General features: G+C 42.8%; 1 protein-coding gene across 1 annotated transcript; it reads right to left on the minus strand.

Annotated features, from left to right (window-relative positions):
* Positions 1–1,055: 1,055 nt before the first annotated feature.
* SLC30A8 (solute carrier family 30 member 8) lies at positions 1,056–21,813 on the minus strand. The gene is made up of 8 exons (XM_009811226.2): positions 21,734–21,813; positions 12,884–13,088; positions 8,856–8,994; positions 5,811–5,964; positions 5,123–5,312; positions 4,615–4,720; positions 2,204–2,338; positions 1,056–1,201 (listed from the first exon to the last, which is right to left on the minus strand). The coding sequence occupies exons 1-8, from the start codon at positions 21,811–21,813 to the stop codon at positions 1,056–1,058; spliced, it is 1,155 nt and encodes a 384-aa protein (XP_009809528.2).
* Positions 21,814–23,016: the final 1,203 nt, after the last annotated feature.

The raw sequence follows: 23,016 nt of genomic DNA on the forward strand, positions 1-23,016 counted from the left end.
TGAACACATCCTGTTAAGGAATCTGGGAATTAGCTGCCTGAAGGAGAGGTATGTCCCTTCCCTGTACAGGGAACGGCTGTGTGATATGCCGAAAGGTTTTTAATTATCTGATATAACTTCAGGGATGTAGCATTACTGGGTAACACGCCACAGGTCATACTATGAAGGACACTAGACGTAATGTTCACAACAGCCCACAGTCTTTCCTTGTCCTAATTATTTTTTCCTTTTCTAGGAGCACCTGGTCTGTTTTATTGTCACGACCCAGTGGTACGTTGTGACACGGGCAACCAAAAATCCACTACAAATCCATCACAACTATCATGATGCAGCCCAATGAGTTGTGGGTTGTCTTGATAGTAGAGAATGCTGCCCATGTCTGGCAGAAAAGAGTTTGGCTGAGGGCTAGCTGAAAATTAGATAGGGCTAGCTAAAAACCTAAGAGCTATTTGCCAAATGTGGGTGGAGTGAATCCTCTTGTGATCCACTCTGCAGAACATGGTGCATATCTGATACTTCCCTTAATATGCAGAAAGAGGAGTGTCTGCCAAAAGGCAGGGAAAGCACATGCCACCATCTCTTTCCTTCTCAGATCTCTTCATCCCTTGTGCTAATTTAAATTTTCTCTTTTATCCTGAGTAAGTGTTGAGCTTTGCTAACACCAAGCTTACATTTTATTACATTTTGTGATAATTGGCCTGCTGGTAATTTGAAGGTTGATTATTTTTTTGTTACCTGTGATTACAAACAGGCACTCTTAAATGTTGCTTTAGTGCCAATCTGCCGCTCTGGTCAAGAATAATTTAGATACTTTCTCTTGTAATTGAAAGTAACCACTGATGGACAGGTAATCTAGCTGATGGATGAACATAATATGTGTTGTCTCCTGGTAGATGGTACCAACAAATAAAGGTCCATGCACTGCTCGCAGTGGCAGAGCTTTTTAGTTCAGTTAATTACCATTTGTTGTTAATCAATTACATACAACCAGCACATATATTCTCCATTGACCTGTAAGAGGGGTGTTTGTTATTTCGCATAGCATACTGCTTCCTTTAATCCCGGGGCTCTTGACAGAAGGTGCAGTCTTGTTTCTGATCATCTCCCGATTCAATCTGAATGGTGATGGAGTGGAAGCTGTAGTGCTCAAATAAGGCTTGAGTGATAGCTCTCAAAATCTTCTGGCTGTCCGCTGTGTCTGCTATAGATAACAAGCAGAAAGTAATCGAAATGCATATAATATAATACTTTAAAGAAAAGGAAGTGTTTATTGACAGAAATGATTTGCAAACTTCTAACAAGAAGTTTGTTTTGAGAAGTGTTTCTTGTCCTTTTTATCCTCCTTTCAGGAACCTGCATGTCAGCAAAAGTTTGTTCGTTCAAATGTGGTTGGAATATGCAATTTTGGCAAGAGCTGAGCTAAGAGTAATCACCAATGAAATTCAGTTTGGCAGAAGACTGGAGGAAAGCAGGAATACTTAATAAAGATTAGTTCATCCTGTCAGGGAGTAGCAACAGTGGCAAGTGATTCAGGTGGCTGATAGACCCACTCTTTTTGGGAAACAGGGACTCCATGGAGGACTTAATCTCTGAACCTGTTCTTGGCCAAACACAGGTGGAATATTTTTCTTAAATAAACCTTAACAAAGCAAACAGATAAACAAGAAAATAGTTCTGGGTAGTGGACAATTTGTCTATAGGGATAAGGACTACATTTAAAAAAATATTTTTAAAGATTAACTGTTCCCCTGGAGTTACCTCTACACTCCAATCTATGTTTTAAAGATTGTTTTACAGCTAGAGATGCATCAGGAATGCAGAATTGCCCTGTACGTTTTTCTTACAGGAATCAATAGTTCTCAAATTTGACAAATGCACTCCAAAATCTATTTGATACTGTGAGAAAAATCCAGCCTGGGTCTAATTCTTCTAATTTATTTAAAATATCTTGTAGTTTACTTCCTTGCTCCACAACCTCTGCAGTTTTCAAGTTTTGGGCTAAGTAGAGGTCCCTGTTGTTTTGGCAAGATTTCTGGGAGGAGGATTTGAGAGCTGCTGTTGTTGTTGTTATTTTTCCAACAAAATGATGACATTTGTTTTAACAAGCAACAGATATACAGTCAGTTGTATCCCAATCAGGAGAGACTGATCTTTACTACGCAGCAGCTGAATACTTGCTCCCTGTTTACAGAAAGTTACTGACCTGTGGCAATATGAGCAGATAGAATAGTTTGATTCATTGTCAGAGACCAAAGATGAAGGTTGTGAACAGACTCCACTTTCTCAACTGCTAGAATTCTTGCTTTCACTGCATCATAAGCAAAACCTTTTGATGTTCCTTAAAAGGAGAAATTGGTGGAAAAAATATATTTTGAAGAGATAAGAATGATGATCATTAGAGGAAAATGCATCACAAACCTTTATTCAGTTAGATGTACGATTTTTATAAAAATATTTAATGCTTTGGAAAGCCAGTCTATTTCAGAGTTCAGTGTGAAATTTAATCCTCTCCCTTGTTTTATACTTCTCCGTGGAAGAATGAGACTTATGCATGTCTTAGGAGATACTCTGAGGGCCCAGTTTACATAGGGAAGTGAGCTGTTTAGCCAGATCATGTCCTAGTTTTGCACCAACACCTTTTGTGAGTGCAGATTTTATGGCATCACCTGAGCAGCTCTGAGGGATTCTGTCCTCAAAACATTTACACAATAGAGAAGCATCTGTTTAGCAGAGAGGGAAAGGCAAACATAAAGATTAAAATGGTTTGACTCAGGAATCTTAGATGAGATTCGATCCTAGGCCTAGTTATTGAGTAGATCAGGGATTGTTTTCCTAGATGGGTCTTCTTACAAAAGATGATGATGGTGATGACCCTCATTCAGAGTGAGGACAATTGTGGTACGGTGAGTTGCAACATGAAATTCAGAGTTTAATCTAAATCCAGATTTGACCAAGGAATTTTACTACAGATTGTCCCTGGAGTGAGACCTGGGAGTTTGGAAATGCACCGCTATGCCCATGTGAACAGCTACGCTCATCATGCTTCACTTGGATCAGTAAACTGAAAAATATTTTTAATGCCACCAGTTATGAAGTATAATAATGATAAGCACAGTATTAGTTAATTTTGTCTTTCATACCATAACTGATAATTATTTGTAATTGTTAATGACCTTGGTGTGGTATGCTTTGTCCTATCTGTTTATTACAAGAATGATATGCTATATGGAGTACTGGCTTAGTAGAATATGATGCTGACATGCACATGCTCTTTAGGGAAAACCATGGACAGTCAGTGCCTGCATGACACAGTCAGTCGCAGGGGCTGTGGGGCTGACAGCCCGGGACAGACTGAATGCATGGGGTAAGAGCCACCTCCAATACCAGCTCCAGCATTCGGTTTCTCTTTAGAAAATGCTGGGCAGAATATGCTACTTAGGAGGTAGGAGATTGGCTTCAGAGACCCCCCCAGGAGGACAGCGTAAAAGGGCCTGCTGCTGCAGAGGGGAACGGAGCATTGCCAATTTTGGCATGTCAGCACTGCTTAGGGAAGCTGGGAATCACTGCTGTGGGAAAGAGACCCCTGAGCGTCAAGGGCTGCCAGGCCTTCCTGGTAGTTTCATTTTTTTTCAGTAATCAAGAGATCTTCTGATTTTTTGGCAGCCAAGATACAGACAGTTGCTGCACTCTGTCTAGGTACACTTCTACACAAATGTATCTCTATCTCACAATCACTAAAAGCAAACCAACCAAATGGCGCTCCACTGTAAAACAATATTGGAAATTGACTATCTTGAAACAGAATTAGGTGCAAAGTGAAAGAGAGGATTAAATAGCCATGCAGACAGTCATACCGAGTAACTCATATCCATTCAAAACCTACACTGTTAGAGTTACTTTTCCCTTTAATCCTTACGTCTTCTTAGCTGAGAAAGAGGCTGCATTATATTCTTCAGTGTAAGGAAGGCAAAAACATGCATCTATGACTGCTCAAGTCATTTGCAAATCAAATGTTCAGGCCCATAGCTGAGTGGATTAAACATTGCTAAGCCTAGCTCTTCTTGCTGCTGATGTGCTGAGAATTGTCTGTTCCCTTGCACCTGAATGCGACTGGAAAGCTCCATCGGCTTGCTTTTCTGGACTGGCACAACTAAAAATCCTTTAAACTTCTGCCTCTTGCACTCAGCCTATTTCACAGACACAGTTCAAAGCACAATCTCTTTTCTTTGGGTTTTTTTTGGCAAAGACTTGTATTTCACATGGGTAAAAGAATTACACAATGAACAAAGTGAGCAGAGAACTCATATGCCAAAGGGGTGATAAAAAGCGATGTTACACATACAACAAACAAAAGCAACTCAGTTTTAGGAACACATTGGGAGTTCATTAGCAAAACACCAGTACACAGATTTTTACGAAAGCTGGCATATGTATAAATCTTCTAGTGCAATGGTAGAAAACAGTTTTGATTAAAATTGTAATTAGGTTTAAAGTATGATTGGAAATGGATACAGAAGTGTGCTATTATACTTTGTCAGCAAGTGTAAGTGTTACGGAGAAAGAGAGAGAAAAATCTCAAAATATAGCTGTATTGATTCTGGAATCAGGTCCTACCTTCCATTAACACAATCAAAATATCCCTTAAAATGGTGATGGTGGTTGCCAAAACAAAGATGGAAAACACAAATGTGCAGATTGGGTCAGCTATTTTGTATTCTGGCTAGAAAAATATGAACACATCACTTTGTTAATTTCATTATTGTTGGTTATTGCCATTTTTAACTAGTTAATCTCAAAGAGTAATATATTCCATCCATCTAGTACAGAATGAGTGCTGACCTCCTTTGCCAGTGAGGGAGCCTCAGCACAGGGAATGAAGGTGCTGCAGTCGAAGAAAGGGAGAGACACCAAAGTATCCTCCTTGCAGTTGAAACGTCAAGAGGCAAGTGTTACACTCTCAAGTCATTTCAGTTCCCAAGAATAAGTATAATTGTCTTTGACTAAATTACAATGTATATCATTAAGACACAGAAAATATTTACATAGTACCTAGTGTCACAGTGCTATGAAAATAATTGTTATCCTTAATTGCAAGGAAGGTAAGTGAACTAATAAAACTAACCTTAAAGAAGATGATAAGTGCGCTAATTAGCACACTAATACTCTGAAATAGGTCTCCGATGGCATGCACAAAGGCTGCCCGCAGACTGGCATTGCTCAGAGCTGCCTTTTCCAGAGGAGCCAACCCATGTTCCCTGGCTTGTGCCCCATGGCTGTGCCCATGGCCGGCCTGGTGCAGAATCAGGCTTAGTCTGCAAGAGATGTAAAGCTGCAAATATCAGTGGTGTTATTGCATCTCTGAAAGCAGTGATGTCACACACATCATCAATCCTCTCACTTCTGAATGCTGAACAGTAAAATCAGACACATTAGGTGAAAATACAGAGTGGCTAAGCAGATAATTCCTAGGTGATTCAGTATTTTTTATACAAACAAGAAAGTCTGTGAACAGGGGAATTAATGAGGCCTCATTTTCTATAGAGTTCTTGAATGTTCTGACACCTAATAAAAAGTGAAATGGAGATTAATCTTTTCCTGGAGTTTGTGCATTTATAATTTCCCTTCCCAGTGTGGCAGCTAACAGAAAGGAGAGAAGCAGGATCTCTCTTCTCTATCCCTTTCCATATTCTCATGAAACTCATAAACACTTAATATTTTTGCGGCAAATATCTCTCTATCATTTTTTACTGAAATACAGCAGCAGGCTCAAGGTTCAAAAGTTATATGAAGAGGAAAACAAAGTAACTTACAGGATGTTGGCGAGCACAGCACAAGCAGAGGTAACAAGCATCACTGTAGCATCAATATCATAATCAGGGTGTAGCAGCCTCATGCTAGCCAAATACGTCAACACACCAGTCACCATCCAAATGACTATCATAGACATCAAAGCTCCCAGAATTTCTAGGAATTAAAAAAAAATCTGAATTTAACAAGAGTCATAATAGAAACACAAGAAATTTTAAGGGATTGATGGTAATGTTTCCAGGTTTGTGAGCTTTACAGCCAGCAGAGTTACTTTTTGTGTATTGGCAGCCTTGGTGCTCACAAAAAACGGGCCAAAACCCTTTCTGGTCATAGCAAATCCAGTGGCTGCCCAGGGCAGCACTGTGCATGTGGTGGCCTAACCCTGTTCTACCTGCTCCTACTTTTGTGCCCATTCCAGTGTTGAGTTCATGCGGAATTTGGAGAAATTGGAGAGATGAAAAAGATAGTTTGGGGAGTTTTGGGAGGAGCAAAAGGAGTTGTAAAGGTAAGGAAGGATAAAAGAGCAATTCTTTTACACCTTACATAGCTGCCTGGCCCTGCCAGTATGGTTTGAATGCCCCAGGAACCAGCCCTCCTCCCCCAACAAGATTATCTTGGTCAGGGGAGCAGAGGTTGGAGGGAAGGAGGGAGGCACGGCTCACCCAAACGCACCGGCAGACATAATCCCCCTTCAATAGGCTCTCTTGTTTCTGCACACCTCTCGTCACTTCACACTTCAGAAAGGCAGCGACAGCCCCCGATGAGGTCCTGCCAGCAAAACCTCTCCTTCCTCTCTCCAGGGACTCATCCTGCCAATGCCACAAAATCATTTTTGTGCCACCAGCGGCGATGAGGACAAAAGAAGTTATTTTTTCCCTGGGGCAGCAAAATTTAATTTTGTCTCTATTGGCTCTGAGTTGGGCTCAAATAAATCCAGTCTCCAAGGCCACCTTTTATTGCACTGCCATAGGCGAGGTCCGGGGATGTTTGTTTGAACGTGCAGCATGGTTTTAATAGGATGTGGGACTAGTAATTGCCACTTGGCTTGAATGGGTAAATATGGCACTTTATGAGCACAACTGAGACACCACCAGGGAAAATGAAAGTTCACAGTAAAGTGAAAGGCAGTAGATAGCCAGAAAGACCACTCGCACGGACCTCCACTGTCAGCTCATGAAAACAGCTGAAACTCAGCTTATGATTTTGAATATATTTTTATGAGGGTCACACGTTTTGCAGCAGTCCAGGCCCCAGACTCTTATCAAAATAACCATTTTGCCTGAAACTGCCAAACAACGAATGAAAGTGCACTGACAGGGAAATCTAGTTTTGAATAAAAGTACATAGACAGAAGCTAACATAAAGCCCGTGGGAAGGACCCACGTTGGAGAAGTTCATGGAGGACTGTCTCCCATGGGAGGGACCCCACGCTGGAGCAGGGGAAGAGTGTGAAGAGGAAGGAGCGGCAGAAACAACGTGTGATGAACTGACCACAACCCCCATTCCCTGTCCCCCTGTGCCACTTGGCAGGAGGAGGCAGAGAAATTGGGAGTGAAGTTGAGCCTGGGAAGAAGGGAGGGGTGGGGGGAAGGTATTTTTAAGATTTGGTTTTATTTCTCATTACCCTACTCTGATTTGATTGGTAATAAATTAAACTAATTTCCCCAAGTCGAGTGTGTTTTGCCCATGACGGTAACTGGTGTGTGATCTCGCTGTCCTTATCTTGACCCACAAGCCTTTCATTACATTTTTCTCTCCCCTGTCCAGCTGAGGAGGGGAGTGACAAAGTGGCTTTGGTGGGCACCTGACATCCAGCCAGGGTCAACCCACCACAGAGCCTTCTAGAGTGGCAGTTGGAGACTTTGTGGAACACATTAGGACGATTCAAATAGCACCAATCCCTTACATATCAGCAAATTGAGCCCGAAGACACCCAGCATGGAATTCATTTCCAGACTGAGGCAACTAAATTAAAATGTCTAGATGTAGGTGTGAGCTATGTGTCTAAGCTCCCATTGAGGACAATGGACATCAAATTAGTGGTGATTCACACAGCTCCCTGCTCCATTGACTGACTGGGAACACAGCCTAGTTTCCTAACTACGAACATCTAGTGGCATTTGAGATGCCCTGGTCTTGTGCTTGGCATCCTGTGCAGTCTCCTGTGGATCTTGTGCCGCAGCTGCCATTCCCATGCTTAAGTCTCAGACACCCTAGGGATATAGCACTAGACCTCTATGTTTAGACAGCTGTACAGACCCCAGATTTCTCTTGGAGGTATTAGAAACTTGGACCCTGTTCTTGTATGTGCTCACTTATGTGTAGACCTTGATATTTAGGTGTCTAAATCTTGAACAGAATCATACCCCCAGAAAATTGTTCTCATAGTTAATATTTTTCTGATGTCTTGTCTTTCGTAAAAGCACTTGTGTTTGATTGTAAGGCTTTTGGTATTAGGTGTCATCTGTAAATATAATGATTTTGATTGAGGACAGAGAACTTTCAAAACCTACCAGTGCTTCTATCTCATAAAAACCAGCAGTGATAAAGAGATATGCAGGGAGAGGATTTAGAAAATGGTAAATGTTAAAGGATCTCACTTTTCTACAAACATAACATTGTTGCCTTTTAAAAATAATTTAATGATTTGCTTTATCATTCTATAAATGGAGTAGACCCTCATTTTTATGGGTATTGCTGCTTTTATAGAAACTTGTGTTTCGTAGCAGATTGAGGACTCAGTCCTCCTCACACTCAAGTCACCGAGGGAAGTTGGTGTTATCTCAGCCAAAGCTAGCACTACCCCAAAACTATATACAATAAGGAACTGAAAGACTCGTTTGTAGATAAGAGATGACTGTGCTTTTTAATTCTTTGAAGCTCACTGGCTTGCTCTGTTTGTCATGTGTCCTGGTGGCTTTGAGAGCATTAGTGCACTATCTCTAAATATCTGCAGACCTATTTTGGACATCAGCCCTTTTCCAGTCCCTGGTTATGATGACTTCCCTTTCCCATTCAACATGTTCATACCGTGACATGTTTGTTACCTGCTCGGTGCCACCCGAAAGTTAGCTGCTTGGTGGGAGGTTTGGAGGCAAGCCACAGCGAGAAGAGGCTGATGAGGAAGCTTGTCAGGTCCACCAGGATGTGTGCTGCGTCGGTGATCACCGCCAGGCTCCCAGCGATCTGTCCACCTGTGTGAAACATGTGTCCGTATCATGGCTCTGGTTGGAAGTTTGAGGTGACCAGATCAAACTCGAGACCTGCTTTGCTGTGAATCAAAGGGAACATTCAATTTTCAGTGATCATACACACAACTCACAATTCTTCAAAGTGACTTTCATTTGTACCTCATTCAGGCAGTGAAAGATATGAATTAATAGAAAGAAATAAGCTAAATTTCTTTGTCTGAGAGAGAGAGAGTTCTAAGGACAAGTTGTGATACATTAGTGCTGTGGTTATACCGCTATTGGACTGTTTTACTGTAACTATTTTAATATCAGATTTCTTGGTGAAAAGCAGTATTAGGGATCACATTTCCAGTATCGTCCCGCTATCTTTTCACAGATCACTAATATTTTTATTTATATACAAATACTCAGACTCTTAGCTTAAGGGATTGATTTCCTATTTGTTATAGGAAAATATGCATGTTCTTCCTGAGTTTTGGAAGGCTGCATGCCCAACTTTTTATTTGTCACTAAAACAGGCAACACTAAAACAGGAGTAAAAGGAAAGGTCCCAGTAGAAGAGCTGTGATAAACAACCAGCCATTTTGGTGAGGACATAGAGAAAAATGTTCTTTTTGCAGGACTAATCTATCATTTTGCATCTGTAATGCATGATTTAATTTTGCTGCTAGAGCTGGAAAAAATGTGGCTGAATGTCATTTTACTTTGGGGGGTTTTGGTTTCATGTGAATACTGAAAATAAAACCCCAACCATTTTAGGTTTTCTTTTACCCAGTAAGCCAAATATCCCTATTTTGCCAAATTCTTCTAACCATGTCTCAGGGCTAAAGGCAAATCCCGAGAAGCTAAAAGATTGCTCTAAACTCTCCCAGCTGCCGGTGGCTGCAGGAAAAGACAAGGATCACAGGCAGGAAGCTGCCCTGCCAACTTGTTATAGCAGGGGAATCTTTTCATCAGAGTGGAAATGTAGAAAAATGGAAATGTGAAATAATAGAGCCAAAACATCTAGTTTCTGCATTCGGCAATACATTTCCATCCTTCTTCAGTCATTCAGTTAATTTCAGTTCACCTGTTTCTCCTGACCACAATCCATATGGGAATCAATGAATCCTGAAAAACATTGGAAAAAGCCTCATTCAAACCTTTGGCAAGATACCACTGTGAAAGGGACATATAGACACATCTTTTGCTTCCTTTTAGATGGAAAGTTTTCATGCCAGCAGGATGGACTGCCTGTTTAATTTCCTCCCATATGCAGATTTTAGACTAAAATACCTAATACTGTATGGTTTGTCGCTGCAGGAGAATGCATATTGCACATATAGGGTGTTGCCTCCCTATACATCCCATTTACAGCTGCCTGAAAGTTAATTCCCAAAAGGGAGCAGACATGACTGCAGAATTTGGGGGCATCTCATTCCTTGTAGTAAAATGAAAAATTCAACAGAATGGGGATTTCCCAGAACATGAGCAGGTGTAAATGCACATATACTTTTTGGTCATGACACAGCTCCTAGACTTTCACTGTTTACAGGGTAGCTGTTTCCCAAGTGGGAAGCAATTTTGCATAGCAGAGGGAAGCAGGCTTGTCTGACAGTGCACAGATGTTAGCAACCAAGGCATCAGCTATCTTTCAGCAAACAAATATGTAGAGCACAAGCTGCCTGCAAAACCCTGTTGCATTTTAGATACTGTATTTCCATGTTCTGTGGGACAGCATTACAAAAGCTTGCTTCTAGTCTGCTGTCTTTGAAAAATATTGGCAAATTATTATTTTATGTATTGCTGGCATAACTAATGACTTGGGTGAGTTTCTGAGATCTCAGTCTGCTTGTCTTAGCAACCTGGTCAAGTTTTTATATTCCTTTTTGACTTGATGACACATGCTGGGTTTGTCTCTCTTTCTAGTGCCCAAATGGAAATAAAGTACTTTGAAATCCTTAGCCACTAAGAATCATTGGAAAGCACTTTTATCAGGGCTGTACATAAGGTGTCATCAGTTTGACTGATACCTCCAAATCTATGGACATCGTGATGGATCTGCATTAGAAGAACAGAAGATAATTGCGTTTCGGAGATGGTTGGTGTATCAGGCTCAGCCAACAGTGCCCCTTTTGGGAGAGCAGTAAGGGGCAGCACAGATGGTTTGAGCAAAAATATCATGCGAAAGATCTAGGGATTCAAAGAAGCACAACTTTTCAATGCTTTGAGAGTGATGCAGCTTTGTTTCTTCTGTTTAGCATAGTAATGCCCACGGAAGCTGTTTGCCCTTAGGAGGAGAAGGAAGGAGAACATGTTCTTTGTTTTCAAGAGTAAAGCCTGTATAATAGTTATAGGCTTTTATTGCTTTGTATCAATACTCCCAACAAGTGGCCTTTATGACTTACTATTACCCATGATGGATGTTTATAGCTTTGTATACCACAAAGCAGTAGAAACTGTCAGTCACTCAATGGTCAATCATCAGGCACAGCCTGTCTAGCCTAACGATTAAAAAAATTAAATGTATGGTTCATAATTACAAAAATCTCCATAGACTGCTGTCTGTAACTGCAGTTAATAACTGGTTTGTCAAAGTTTAATGGTCTGAAGCAAAATGGTCTTCAAGCCTGTTACTTAAGCTGTCACTGCAAAAAAGCTGTATGATTCATTAAGCAAAATGAAACATTTAGTTAACATATCATCTGTCCTTCCAATTATCCTCTAGCATTGCCGCATTCACCAGACTTAAGCCTACTGATTATATGGTTTTGTTAATAATGCATTACTTCTGGCACTGGAAATTACTGCATGGAGATTAGTGGTATGCACCGGTTTTCATGGGGAAATGCACGTGACCTACAAACAACGGGGCTTCGCGGAGATGAAGCGCGTGGGAGGGAAGAGCTGGAGAAGTCCCTGCTGGGTTTGGCAGCCAGGGGAGAAGGCAGAAATGCAGTGGCTCTTTCATTGCCTCCACTTCTTACCTGTGGGGAAGACAAAGCCTTTCTATTTCATTTTCATGGGGCTCCAGAGATGCTGAAACAGGGAAAACACGAGTTTCAGAGGCCTTCCTGGCTGACTTTTTTTACATCCCCTGCAGCACATGTGGCAAAAGCCTGTGGGGTTCCTCATGCCATACCTTAGCTCACCTCACTGCAGAGAAGGGGAAATTAAAGAGCCAGGAACTATCAGGTGGGTATAAATATCACACAAGCCATGCAGAGAGCATATCGGTGGGACAAAACAAAAGCAAATGCTCTATGAGTGACCCAAAAAATTATATTGGATGTTGTAGGGTGGCTCCAGACGTGAAGGCTAATTAGGCAAAGGAATAATCTTCCATTGATCCAGAGACACACCAGCAGGCCAATTTAAAAGATAAACGTGCCCTGGTATAAATACATTGACTAAACTGAAGAAAAGCAGATGGTGAATCTGGCCCTGGATTTCCCTGGATTTTGTAAAGACTGTTGCATTTAATATCAGATCCTTCTGCTAGCAGCCTTCATCAGTGCTGAGGTCTCATTGGCCTGGATAAGCATGTAAAATCTTTTAATCTTTTCCAAAAAATGTAACCCAATTTATTAGAAACCTTTTGTGACATGATGCTAAGACATGCTAGACACTTTTAGCCAAGCTTAAAGACCTGGGAGAAAAGTTTAGACCATTAACTGATCCTTGTATTTTACCCAGATGCAATCCTTAAATGAATGTATGAAACTATTTTGATAATTTCACTTTAAAATACCCCACAATTATTTAAATATTAAGGAGAAAGGAGAGTTATTTCATCCCAGGTGGGTTTACCTCTCTGCATCATGGGTCACTGCACTCAAGAGTAGATGCAAAAGGGCATGAATATGGCTGTGCTGGGCACCAAACTAAGCTCTCTTTGAGCAAACATACTCCCCTGTAATCTCAGCAGTCATGAAGAAGATGCAAATTATTGATGCTACACAGAGCTTCCTCCTGGCTTGATGCTGCTCCCTTTTTCTGTTCTCATAGGCCTGTGAGTAGCCGTGACAGTGATACGCTAGATTAGCTTCAGTATCTTCTGCTTCCTGCTGCTGCCTCTCTTCATTTAAATTCCTCTGATGCCGGCTCATCCTTCAGGATTGAAAGAAACAGAAGGTTAAAAAAGGAAAACCCTGGTTATTTGGGCGCCTAGCCCTGCAGCCCCAGAAACTATGTAATTAATGCTTTTGAAGGATAAAAGCAGCGTTGGGAACAGCAGAGCAGGTCATAGAAGAGGCTTGCTCGCACAAGCAGGGCTCTGCGGGAGGGAGCTGCACATGAAATGACTGCTCTGGCTGTGTTTCCCAGCTCTGTGGGCTCTCCTACATCATTTAGCAGTTTATGAAGCACAGGGTGACTTTCTCAGGCTGTGTATTTTATGCACACGGTATGATTTTCAAAAAATTGTACCTCATGCAAACAGTAACAAAATTCAGCATAGCATGGAGACAATTCTATGGAAAATACCAGGTTTTTATTCCCAACAGCTTTGTCAGGAAGACTATTAAAAAAAAAAAACTTCTGTTTCTCAAATATAATTGACTAAAGATATTTCTCTCCTCTCTTTACATGCAGAGCTATTTTACCTCAAATTTCCACATATGTATAAAAGCTATCAATCTTCCAGCAGGGCCTGAGCATAGAAAATATTAGCCCAAAAGTTTCAAAGGCACTGAAAAAATACAAGAAATCAATTCTTCATAGTATGCTGACGCCTTTGTGCCACTGATTTCATAGAAAGGCGAGAAGTTCAGCAGAAGTGTCTCTTTGAGCATTGCTCCATCACAAGGTCATTTCCCAGCCAAATCTGCTCTGCCACAAAACCTCAGTACCGTCCTTCTTAGGGCTCCTGCATAGGAAATAGGGGATGGGTGTAGAGAGGTCCGGGGGCGAGCACATTGCATTGCAACTGTGGGTGCTCCTGGATGACCATGACGTCCGGTGCTTTCACTAGAGCAGCCCAGAGACTCCCCAAGGTGGTTTGGTAAGCAAGGACATTCCCTCCTCCTTATCTCTTAACTGAGAAGAGCCCAAATGGCAAAAAAACCCCAACCCTAAACCCTGTCCCAGGAGGCTCGACTGAAAACTATTATATGTCTCCAGATAGAAGATTTGTTGCCACAGCTGCTCCTAACATGATAACCCCATTGGTAAAACATCCCCTGCCGCCTGCTGAGACTTGTGGGAGCGCACTGTGGTGTCAAAAGGCAAATTCTGCCCAGATGCACGTACATAATATCCATATAACCACGTGTTACAGCTATTTGAGGTCTGTATGTGCAGGGCCATAGTTCACAAGCCTGTCTGGGAATGCAGCAAACTCCACTGCTATTTCCAAGTCTGAAATTAGCCTGGGGGCATGACGTGGGGTTAGCTGCCCCCAGTAATAACAGCCTCTTTTCCTCATTCTGACTAAGGACTTTCCTCTGGGATCAGGAAGAGTTGTTTCTTCAGTTGCATGAAGGAGACCTGTGCTCGGGGAGGAACATGGATCTTGGCAACTTTCTGTAGTGTTTCTGCACTGTTTATGGAAGTCTCAAGATGCCTAAATCTCGCTGGAAAGAAATCATGCCGGTGGCTGCTAATCTGCAGCAGTTGGTGTCAAGAAGTGGTGGAGTCACCATCACTGGAGGTGTTCAAGGAACGTGTGGATGAGGCATTGTGGGACATGGTTTAATGGGCATGGTGGTGTTTGTTGGTTGACGGTTGGACTCGATGATCTTACTGGTCTTTTCCAACCTTAGGGATTCTATGAAGAAAGAAATTGCACTGAAGTCACAAGCTTTTTCCAGCTGCCTTTTTGGGCAGCCTGAGCGGGCTGCACTGCTCAGCGGGTCTGAAGTCCCGCCAGGTGCCCCGCAGCCTGCACCCCTCCCACGGGCAAGAGGCAAAGGCAGCCGCAGAGCTGCCGATGCCTCGGTCCCTCATTGTCTTCATCAACACCACGGAGGTGCTAGTGAAAGAAGAGCTGAGCCGTCTTGGCAGTCAAGCCCTGCAACTGTAGATAATCAGCACGGATTTGGTTTTGTAAATGTTGTTGAGGTGTTCCAAGGATGCAACATGTTCCCCTGACTCAGCTTGTTTCCCAGCCCGGTTGGCATGTGGCCTGTGTTCGCTCACCGGTTCTCCCTGTACATGAGGCGCTTGTGTGAAGAGTAACTGGTCAGATTTAATGCCTGATGCCTGGGGACAGTTTTCTTAGTCCTTTTGTCAGTGTTTTCTTTTATTTGCCTCATGACAACAAATAAATGGGAGCTGGACTGTCTGGGGAATGGGCAGCCCATCTGGCAGCCGGGACACCCGCTAGCCTGTCCTTCTCCAGTCCTTTAGTTTTACATTCATCAGGCTCCTCATGTGCACTGTGTCACTTATGTACAATATTTTCCTGATGAATTAGACTCAGAAGGTACCATAAATTGATTCCTTCCAGATGGCTGAATAAAATACTGTATTTCTCTCGCTGTCCCCTGGAGATCAGGGCAAGCAAGTTTTTCTTTCTCGTGATCCCTCTCCGGAGTTAACTTCCAATGCTTTTCTATAGTTTGCATGTAAAATTAATTTCTCTTTAACTCAATTTTCATCAGCTGGCATTGAACGTTAAAATCATCTTAACGACATGAGTCATGATCAGCTCAACAGCCTGTCAGGGCAGGGATGCCAAAATTACCCCTGTAGATTTCTGAGCCACCAAATCCTTCCCTTGCTGTTAACAAAATAGGTCGCTTTGTGATCCCCCTCCCTTTTTAAATCTTCAGGTCTCTCCATCAGCTAACAAAACTGCAGAGTACCACTGAGGGGTAGGAAGGCACTGTCCACAGATCTCGTCGAACAGATGCAAAAGCAAACAGAAACAGCGTAAACCCACAAATGTCACATTTTTCTGTCTAAAGGGTGCCTAAATAAAAGTAGCCAGGTTGTCAGAGGTAGTGAGCATTTGCTGCTTCCTTTGAACTCACAGAGCAGCATCTGGCCCCATGAGTTAGGAAGACTCCTGCCAGCTCCCGTGCATAACCATTATTTTTTTCTTCCAAGAGCCACTAATTAAAAGAATCTAAGAGACAGTTTTATAAATGTGTGAGTCAAAAGCTGAAGGTGCAGTGATCAGCTCTGTCAAACCATAAACCCCTTCTGAGTGTGTTAGAGCAAGACGTAGCCTTTGAGCATCAGATCTCTGCACCAGCACACCGCAAGCAGAGTCCCAGATTAAAAAATAATCTTTTCTCCATTTCAAATTCTCTTTCCTTTGTAAAAAAGATAGTCAGGGGAATGTCACAGAAAAGATCCTACTGAGTCATGCCCAGAAGCGGGGAAGGAGAAAATATTAATACATATTTGCAGATTCCACACAAATCATTGGCAAGAGCTTTTGATTACAACTTCCTTTTGTTTGTTTTCACTTGATCTGTTGGGTGCCTTGATCTGCAGGCTGATGGGAGTAATTGCTGTCCTCCTAGACCATTATGAGATCCCCAGTCAAAAGAGCACAATGTGGAATCACTGCACTTCCCACAGGAGATCATCTCCTTCACAAGGGAAAAGAGTAATTTTTTGGTGCCTGAAAGGACAATGAAACTGCCTTCAGAGAAAAATTTATCAAAGCCATAGTCACCTCCCTTATGCTGGCATCACTCCAATTTCAACTGATGTACCAATCTTGAATATTTCCAAGTCAGTGAAGACCCTGTTTATAGCCTGGCTTTCTAGAGTCTCCTTTGCCTTATTGTGGGCATAAACCAAAGGCAAATATTTATATATTTGCATACATTTAGATGTCTAGTAGATGGGGATTTTTCCTATGGTTATTTTATTTAGTCTCTTTTTGAGGGCCTGGCCATGTATGCATGTATTGTCAATAAATTTCCTTCTGCATAACAATATCCACATGGAACGGGCTTCCCAGGGAGGTGGTGGAGTCACCATCACTGGAGGTGTTCAAAAAATGTGTAGACATGGCACTTCGGGACATGGTTTAGCAGGCATGGTGGTGTTGGGTTGATGGTTGGACTTGATGGTCTTACAGGTCTTTTCCAACCTTAATGATTCTGTGATTCTGTGTGATTCTGTGAGTCAGACCAAAGGTGTATGTAGTCAATTATCGAAACTCCATCACAAACACGTGAAAATACATAAGGACAAAGTACCAGAAAGGAACATGTCTAGAGCAGTACTGGTCTCCGGTTGCACAAATCTGAAGGCTGGGAGGTGGCTGAACCAGAGCTTGTGTCTAGTAGCCCTTTACAGACCTTTCTTCCACAAACCTGGTTGACTTGAAAGTGTTGAATTCCATAGTTTAATTACGATTTGTGTAAAAATAATGCACCCTTTGCTACTCCTAAGCTGACTGCCTGATATTTTAATTAATTCTTGTATTTATTAGAAATAATGAATGACCATTCCCTGTTTACCTTCATCACATCATTCATGATTTTATGTATCATTATTATACCCCTGAACCACCAATTTCCTGAACTGGTGTCCTAGTTATTTAATTTCTGTTTCATACCTCTTACTATCTTGATTCTAATTTTCTTTCTGAAATGAAGTGGGCATAACTGAAGTGAGCATGATGGAGACAGCATACGGTTGGCCAGCGTACGGACTGGGCAGACACAGTCCTTTCTACAGGGTCCTCAAGTTACCTAACAAGAGGGCAAAAGTAACAGAATGGGTTTTGCTGAGTCCCCCAAGATACTGCATGCTCCTGGGGCCAGCTGGCAAGCCAGTACAAAGGAGACATAACCACAGGGCCCACAGTTAAAACCCTTCAGAATTCACCAGAAACACCTAAAGTTTTCCTGAACATTGACTTGTGCAAAGCACAAGGAGTGGTGAAAAGCTTTTATTTGATCCCTTAAGAGTTTTCATATCGCCTGCAGGAAGCTAGAAAGAGAAGAAAATATTCCCTATACACTTGTTAAAGAAAACCAATCTCCACCTGAAGAAAACATCTCTCAGGCTCATTTCAAACTTTTCGCCTACTGGTATGAGCCTGGCAGACAGGAATCAATTACAAGCCTAAGGCTTCACTGATAGATAGGAATAACTACAGGTCATGTTAATGCCCTGTGTTAAAAACTCTTACATGAAGACAAGCCCTAAGGTTTTTACACATCTTTCCTGCTTTCAGCATTGCCCCCCCCCCCCCTTTTTTTTTTTCCTTGTCTCTTGTCTCAGAGACAAAATAAATAAAACCAAAAACCTTGAGACTGGAAGCCTTGAGTTTTACTTGTGTGACAGCATTCAAAATCCCACTATAATGACATGTAAAGAACATGATCAGAGATTCAGAAATCCATGCTAGGTCAAGCCAAAATCTAGTTCACAGTGTAGCTGGTACAATTTGATGTAAATCTACTGATTTATAAAGTAACATATAGAATATTCCTGGTCAATATTACATTGATCTATTGTCAGCAAGAAATAAAATAATCTGGCCTGTCTTCATTCATGGAAACGTCAGGAATTTGGTCAAGACATTCCATAGTCTTTGATAAATGGTTATCTAGATCACTAGTTAGGTGATAACAAATAAAAAATAACATAACAAATGATTAATTGTCTGAAGAATTTATCCTCTCCCACCACCACCATTAACTGTAAAAAAACCATAGAAAACTATCTTAGACACCTAATTCAAACCTAAGTTAAAGAGAGATGATATGAATCTCACTTGATATGCCTTACAGATATTTTTGCATAAGGCAGGAGGTTCTGAGTGCTCAGCTTCAGACTCCGTTATGATTATGGTTCATACCCTTCCTGGAGGCTGGTGAGAAGTGGTGTCCTATCCTGGGACCAGTCCTGTGTAATATCTTGTCCATTACCTGGAGGAGGAGGTGGAGTGCACCCTGATCAGGTTGGCAGATGATGCCAAGCCAAGGGTGCAGCTGATACATCGCAGGGCAAGGCTGCCATAGGCAGGCTGGAGGAAGGGGCCAACAGGAGCCTTATGAAATTCAGCAAGGTTGAATGCAAAGTCCTGCACCTGGGACAGACTTCTGAGACCACATCTAGAATATTGTGTCCAGTTTTGGAGTCCCCAGCACAAGAAAGATTAATAAACTGGCACAGGTTCAGCAGAAGGCCACCAGGATGGAGCACTTGCCCTGAGGGAACTGGACTTGTCCAGCCTAGAGAAGAGGTGGCTTTAGGGGCACCTAACAGCAATGTGACAATATTTTTGAGGAGGTTATTGAGAAGATGGAGCTTTACTGCTGTGTGTGGAGGAAGGATGAGGACAATGGTCATAAATTGAAACAAGAGAAGTTCAGACCGAATATAAGGAAAAAAAAATTGACTGTGAGGATAATTCAGTATCAGAGCAGATTGCCTAGATAGGTCATGCAGTCTCCATCCTGAGAGATTTTTTTTCAAGACTAGACCAGATAAAGCCCTGAGCAACCTTGTTTGATCTCTCGGCTGACCCCGCTTCGAGCAGGAGGCTGGACCAGAGACCTCCTGAGGTCCCTTCCAACCTGAATTATCCTACAGGCCTACAGCTGACCTGATTTCAGAGAGCTCAGTTAAAGCCCACCCCCCTTGTAAGCATTTCAGGTTTGGCATGGGAGACCTCAAACCCGCTAGAGGCTACAGACCAGCTTGGCATGTACAAAAGACTCTCCCCCACAGCCTTCTGTGCAGGGAACGGGGCCTGTATTCAGACTTCCTACTCACATGGTTAAGATAAAACCAGTTTTGTTCCCTGTGTATCATAATAATGGCATTTATTAAAAGGAAAGAGGCTGGGGATGGCAAAGAAATAGGCAATCTGTGTGCATAACAAATTCTGTTGAAAGCATTAGAGCTACTCATTAAGCCTACACACAGGGAACGGAAAAATGTGGTAATTTATACCAAAGGCTAAGACGAGCTTATTGCTACTGATCGGCTTAAGTCACCCGAAGCTGTGCATGCAGCTGGTCTGTGCAAGCCCGAGCCCAGCAGGCTGCATCCCCACCGCCATCCAGGCTCTGGCCACCGGCCTGGCTCTGGTCCCCGGGCTGGCACTCTGGGCAGCTGGGCTGCGAGGGGGAGCGGGGCGAGGGCTTCCCCTGAGCCGCCAGCTCTTCCGAATGGGAGGGAGACCCCGGCTCCCAGCCCCCGTTTCTGGTTATTGCTGGAATGGAGTAATTGGGTCGTGCAGTTAATCAAACTTCACCTGGCAAGAAAAGCCAAGAGGAGGTGCAGCACAAAAGCCACACGCCTGGATGACAAGTCCTCCTCCTCCTGGGGAGCTGTGCTGCCACTGCCATAACTCAGCCATCTCAGGACCTCTGCTGTGGAGCCCTCCTGGGACTGGCTCTCAAGCTCTGGGGCTGTTGGGAATATCTGCAGCAATCAACCCAACAATTGCAATTCTTGCAGCGATGTGCCCCGACTAACTTCAATCCCAAACTAAGAAATAATTATGAGAAAGAAACCGACTCCTCCAGAAGGTGAGTCAGCTCTTAGATGAGAGGATCAGCTGCTGGGGGTTACCGCCCCTGATGTGCATCCTGCCCCTCTTCTCTCTGGCGATATTCCCTGTTCCTGGTAATCCAGGGAAACCAAGGGCTTCCTCAAGAGGCAGCCTAACAACTATCCCTGTCTCAAGGCACCCCTTCCCACACTGTGTAAAGGCTTCATCCAGAGATGTCCTGTGTCCAGAGGTGGCAAGGGGCCAAAGGACCTCAACCACTGAAGCTGTGCCCACAAAATTGCAAGCTATCAAAAAAGCTCTGAGATTCTTGCGTAACTAAAATGAATTGCAGAATCATATGGGATCTTTTTAAAATATAAATATTACCACAAAAGTAATTTTGGACAGTGCCATGTATATTTATGGAGACATGTAATAAAATTTAAGTAATAACCCAGACACTCAAATGACTAAAATATGATGGCAGTGACCCCAGTATAAGAACATGGAGAGACAGATTTCCATTTGAACTGACAGTGTTTACGCCAAGTTTCTGTCCCACGCGTTTTAAGAGAGCCAAGCAATAAATAACCTGAAAACCAATGAGATAATGGAAATGTCAAGAGGTGCTAAGCTGTAACTGAGCAGCTATTTTCTTTTAAAAATACTTGCTGATCTGAGTCAAGAGGAAGAATGAAAATAAGTTCAACTGCAAAGCTATTTTGTGACAGACATTTATACTCATTTTTTTAACCCAAGCTACAGCACATGTTTTCGGTCGGTCTTTCCTCACTCAAGCAAGCATTTACTCACAAGACCTCTGGCACATGAGAGGTACATTAGCTTCAAGTCTGATAGGCTATTCACATGAATAAAGTTTTGCAGGATCAAGTCCTTAACAGCATCGCATTTCTTTCACACCAAATAGATTATTTAGACATTCAAGCAAGAAGGAGCCTTGAATCAAACATGGTGTCAATAGCACTATTATCATTCAGCCTAAAATTGCAGCATAATCCCTGAGGTTTTGCATCCTACGATAAATCTACTAAGCTTATAAAATACATAGCAGGAGGCACTTGCTTCAACAGTAGATTGGTTCAATCCATCACAGATGCAGACACATCAGGCTGCTGTCTAGTAAATGCATCAAACATTTAATAAGGAAGTTTGGAAAGGAAGAAATCAAACAAAACATTTTTAAAGCAGTGAAAGATGTTCCCTGTACGCACTGTGAAACTCCCCATACTTGGATTTCAGCAGCCCGTCAGCAGATCAGTGATCTCGTATTGCTCTCAAAGACAAAGCAATGGCAGTGAAGGAAACAGAGCTGTGTTACCTGTCTAGGGCCAAGGAGTACTTCTTGGTGTCCCTCTCACTCACAAGGCAAGCTCTTTCAAGACCCTTTTTGGCAGCCATCAGGAAAGTCGGTGGGGTTTTGCTTTTTCCCCCTTAAACTCTCCTTTCTGTGTTGGAATTGGATGTGGGTAAAGATGTCCTCCCAACTTACGCAGAAGTCTCTGCCAAATGTTTTTAAATGAAAAGGTTTTAGTAATCGTCTCAATAATCCCACTGCGGGAGAAAGCTGCTTTCCTAGTGCTGGTGGCGTCACTAACATGCCAAACAGCAACTTGCTGAGCGTGTCAGATTGGGGCTTTCGGGCCTCCCTCTCTTTTTTTTCTTTTTTCCCCTCCATGTTTGATGCTGTGATACGCTCTTTGGTCACACGGCGGGTGCGTGCTCTCCCGCTTGCTGGCTCGGGGTCAAGCGCAGCAGCGCGCCCACCGACGTGCACGCAGGCGCTCACCCGGGAGCGCTGAAAGGGAGAAGGAAGGTGATTAAAACAGCCTGATTTGCCTGGAAACAGTCAAACCACTGTTTGTCTTTCTGCTTCCTCAGCTTGGAAGGAGAGCACACCTCCCTCACCCCAGCTCGGCACAAGCCTCTTTAATCTAAGTGATTGTTCTAAAGACTTATTTCGACCCCTCGCACGTGTGCTCCTGATGGTTCAAAACAGAAGAGACTGCTTATTATTGCCATTTGCAACACAGGTTACTGAAATCTTCATTTCACCAGGAAGGACCGCAGGTTATTTCTGCTTTATTCAGTCTGTTAGTTCTGTCGACAGCCACTGTCCCTGGAAGGGAGGAGAAGACCTCCAGCCTCACCTCTCTCCCAGCCTGGCCTCAGACACGCACTTCAGCACTAATGGGAAATTTTGCACCAGCGCTGTCTGTGTTTTACCATATTCTCGGTAAGAAGCAGGCTGTGATTGAGATCCCTACCCATGCACTGCCTTCACAGGAGAGTTTAGAAATAGGCAGTGAGAAAATGCTGGGTGCTTCATTTAAATTCTGCAGCCTTTTTTCACCATGGGTAGCCTAATATGTATAGGATGAGCTGGGATCTCCCCTCCCTTCCCCCAGCTTGCAGAACACATACTCTTTCTGAGATTCAAGGGGGCAAGGGGGCACATTTGTACAACATATAAATGCAAAAAATTGGGTTTATGCCATCAGAGATCCACATGTTGCCTCCCACATGTCAGCTGTGCAAACACTTCCCTGGAACCTGTGAACCAAGGAGCTGATAGTACCTCAAACACCTTTCTGAACAGCAAGC

This window comes from Gavia stellata, chromosome 3, assembly GCF_030936135.1.
Source record: "Gavia stellata isolate bGavSte3 chromosome 3, bGavSte3.hap2, whole genome shotgun sequence".
Classification (NCBI taxonomy): Eukaryota; Metazoa; Chordata; class Aves; order Gaviiformes; family Gaviidae; genus Gavia; species Gavia stellata.

What these genes read in the sequence shown, in the direction of transcription:
- SLC30A8 (XM_009811226.2), bottom strand. Translation starts at nt 21,813, where the DNA reads ATGGCTGCCAAAAAGGGTCTTGAAAGAGCTTGCCTTGTGAGTGAGAGG. An exon ending in CACTTATCATCTTCTTTAAG is followed by an intron (nt 4,721 to 5,122) that starts GTTAGTTTTATT and finishes ATATTTTTCTAG; the next exon opens with CCAGAATACAAAATAGCTGA. An exon ending in TTTGATTGTGTTAATGGAAG is followed by an intron (nt 2,339 to 4,614) that starts GTAGGACCTGAT and finishes TCTCCTTTTAAG; the next exon opens with GAACATCAAAAGGTTTTGCT.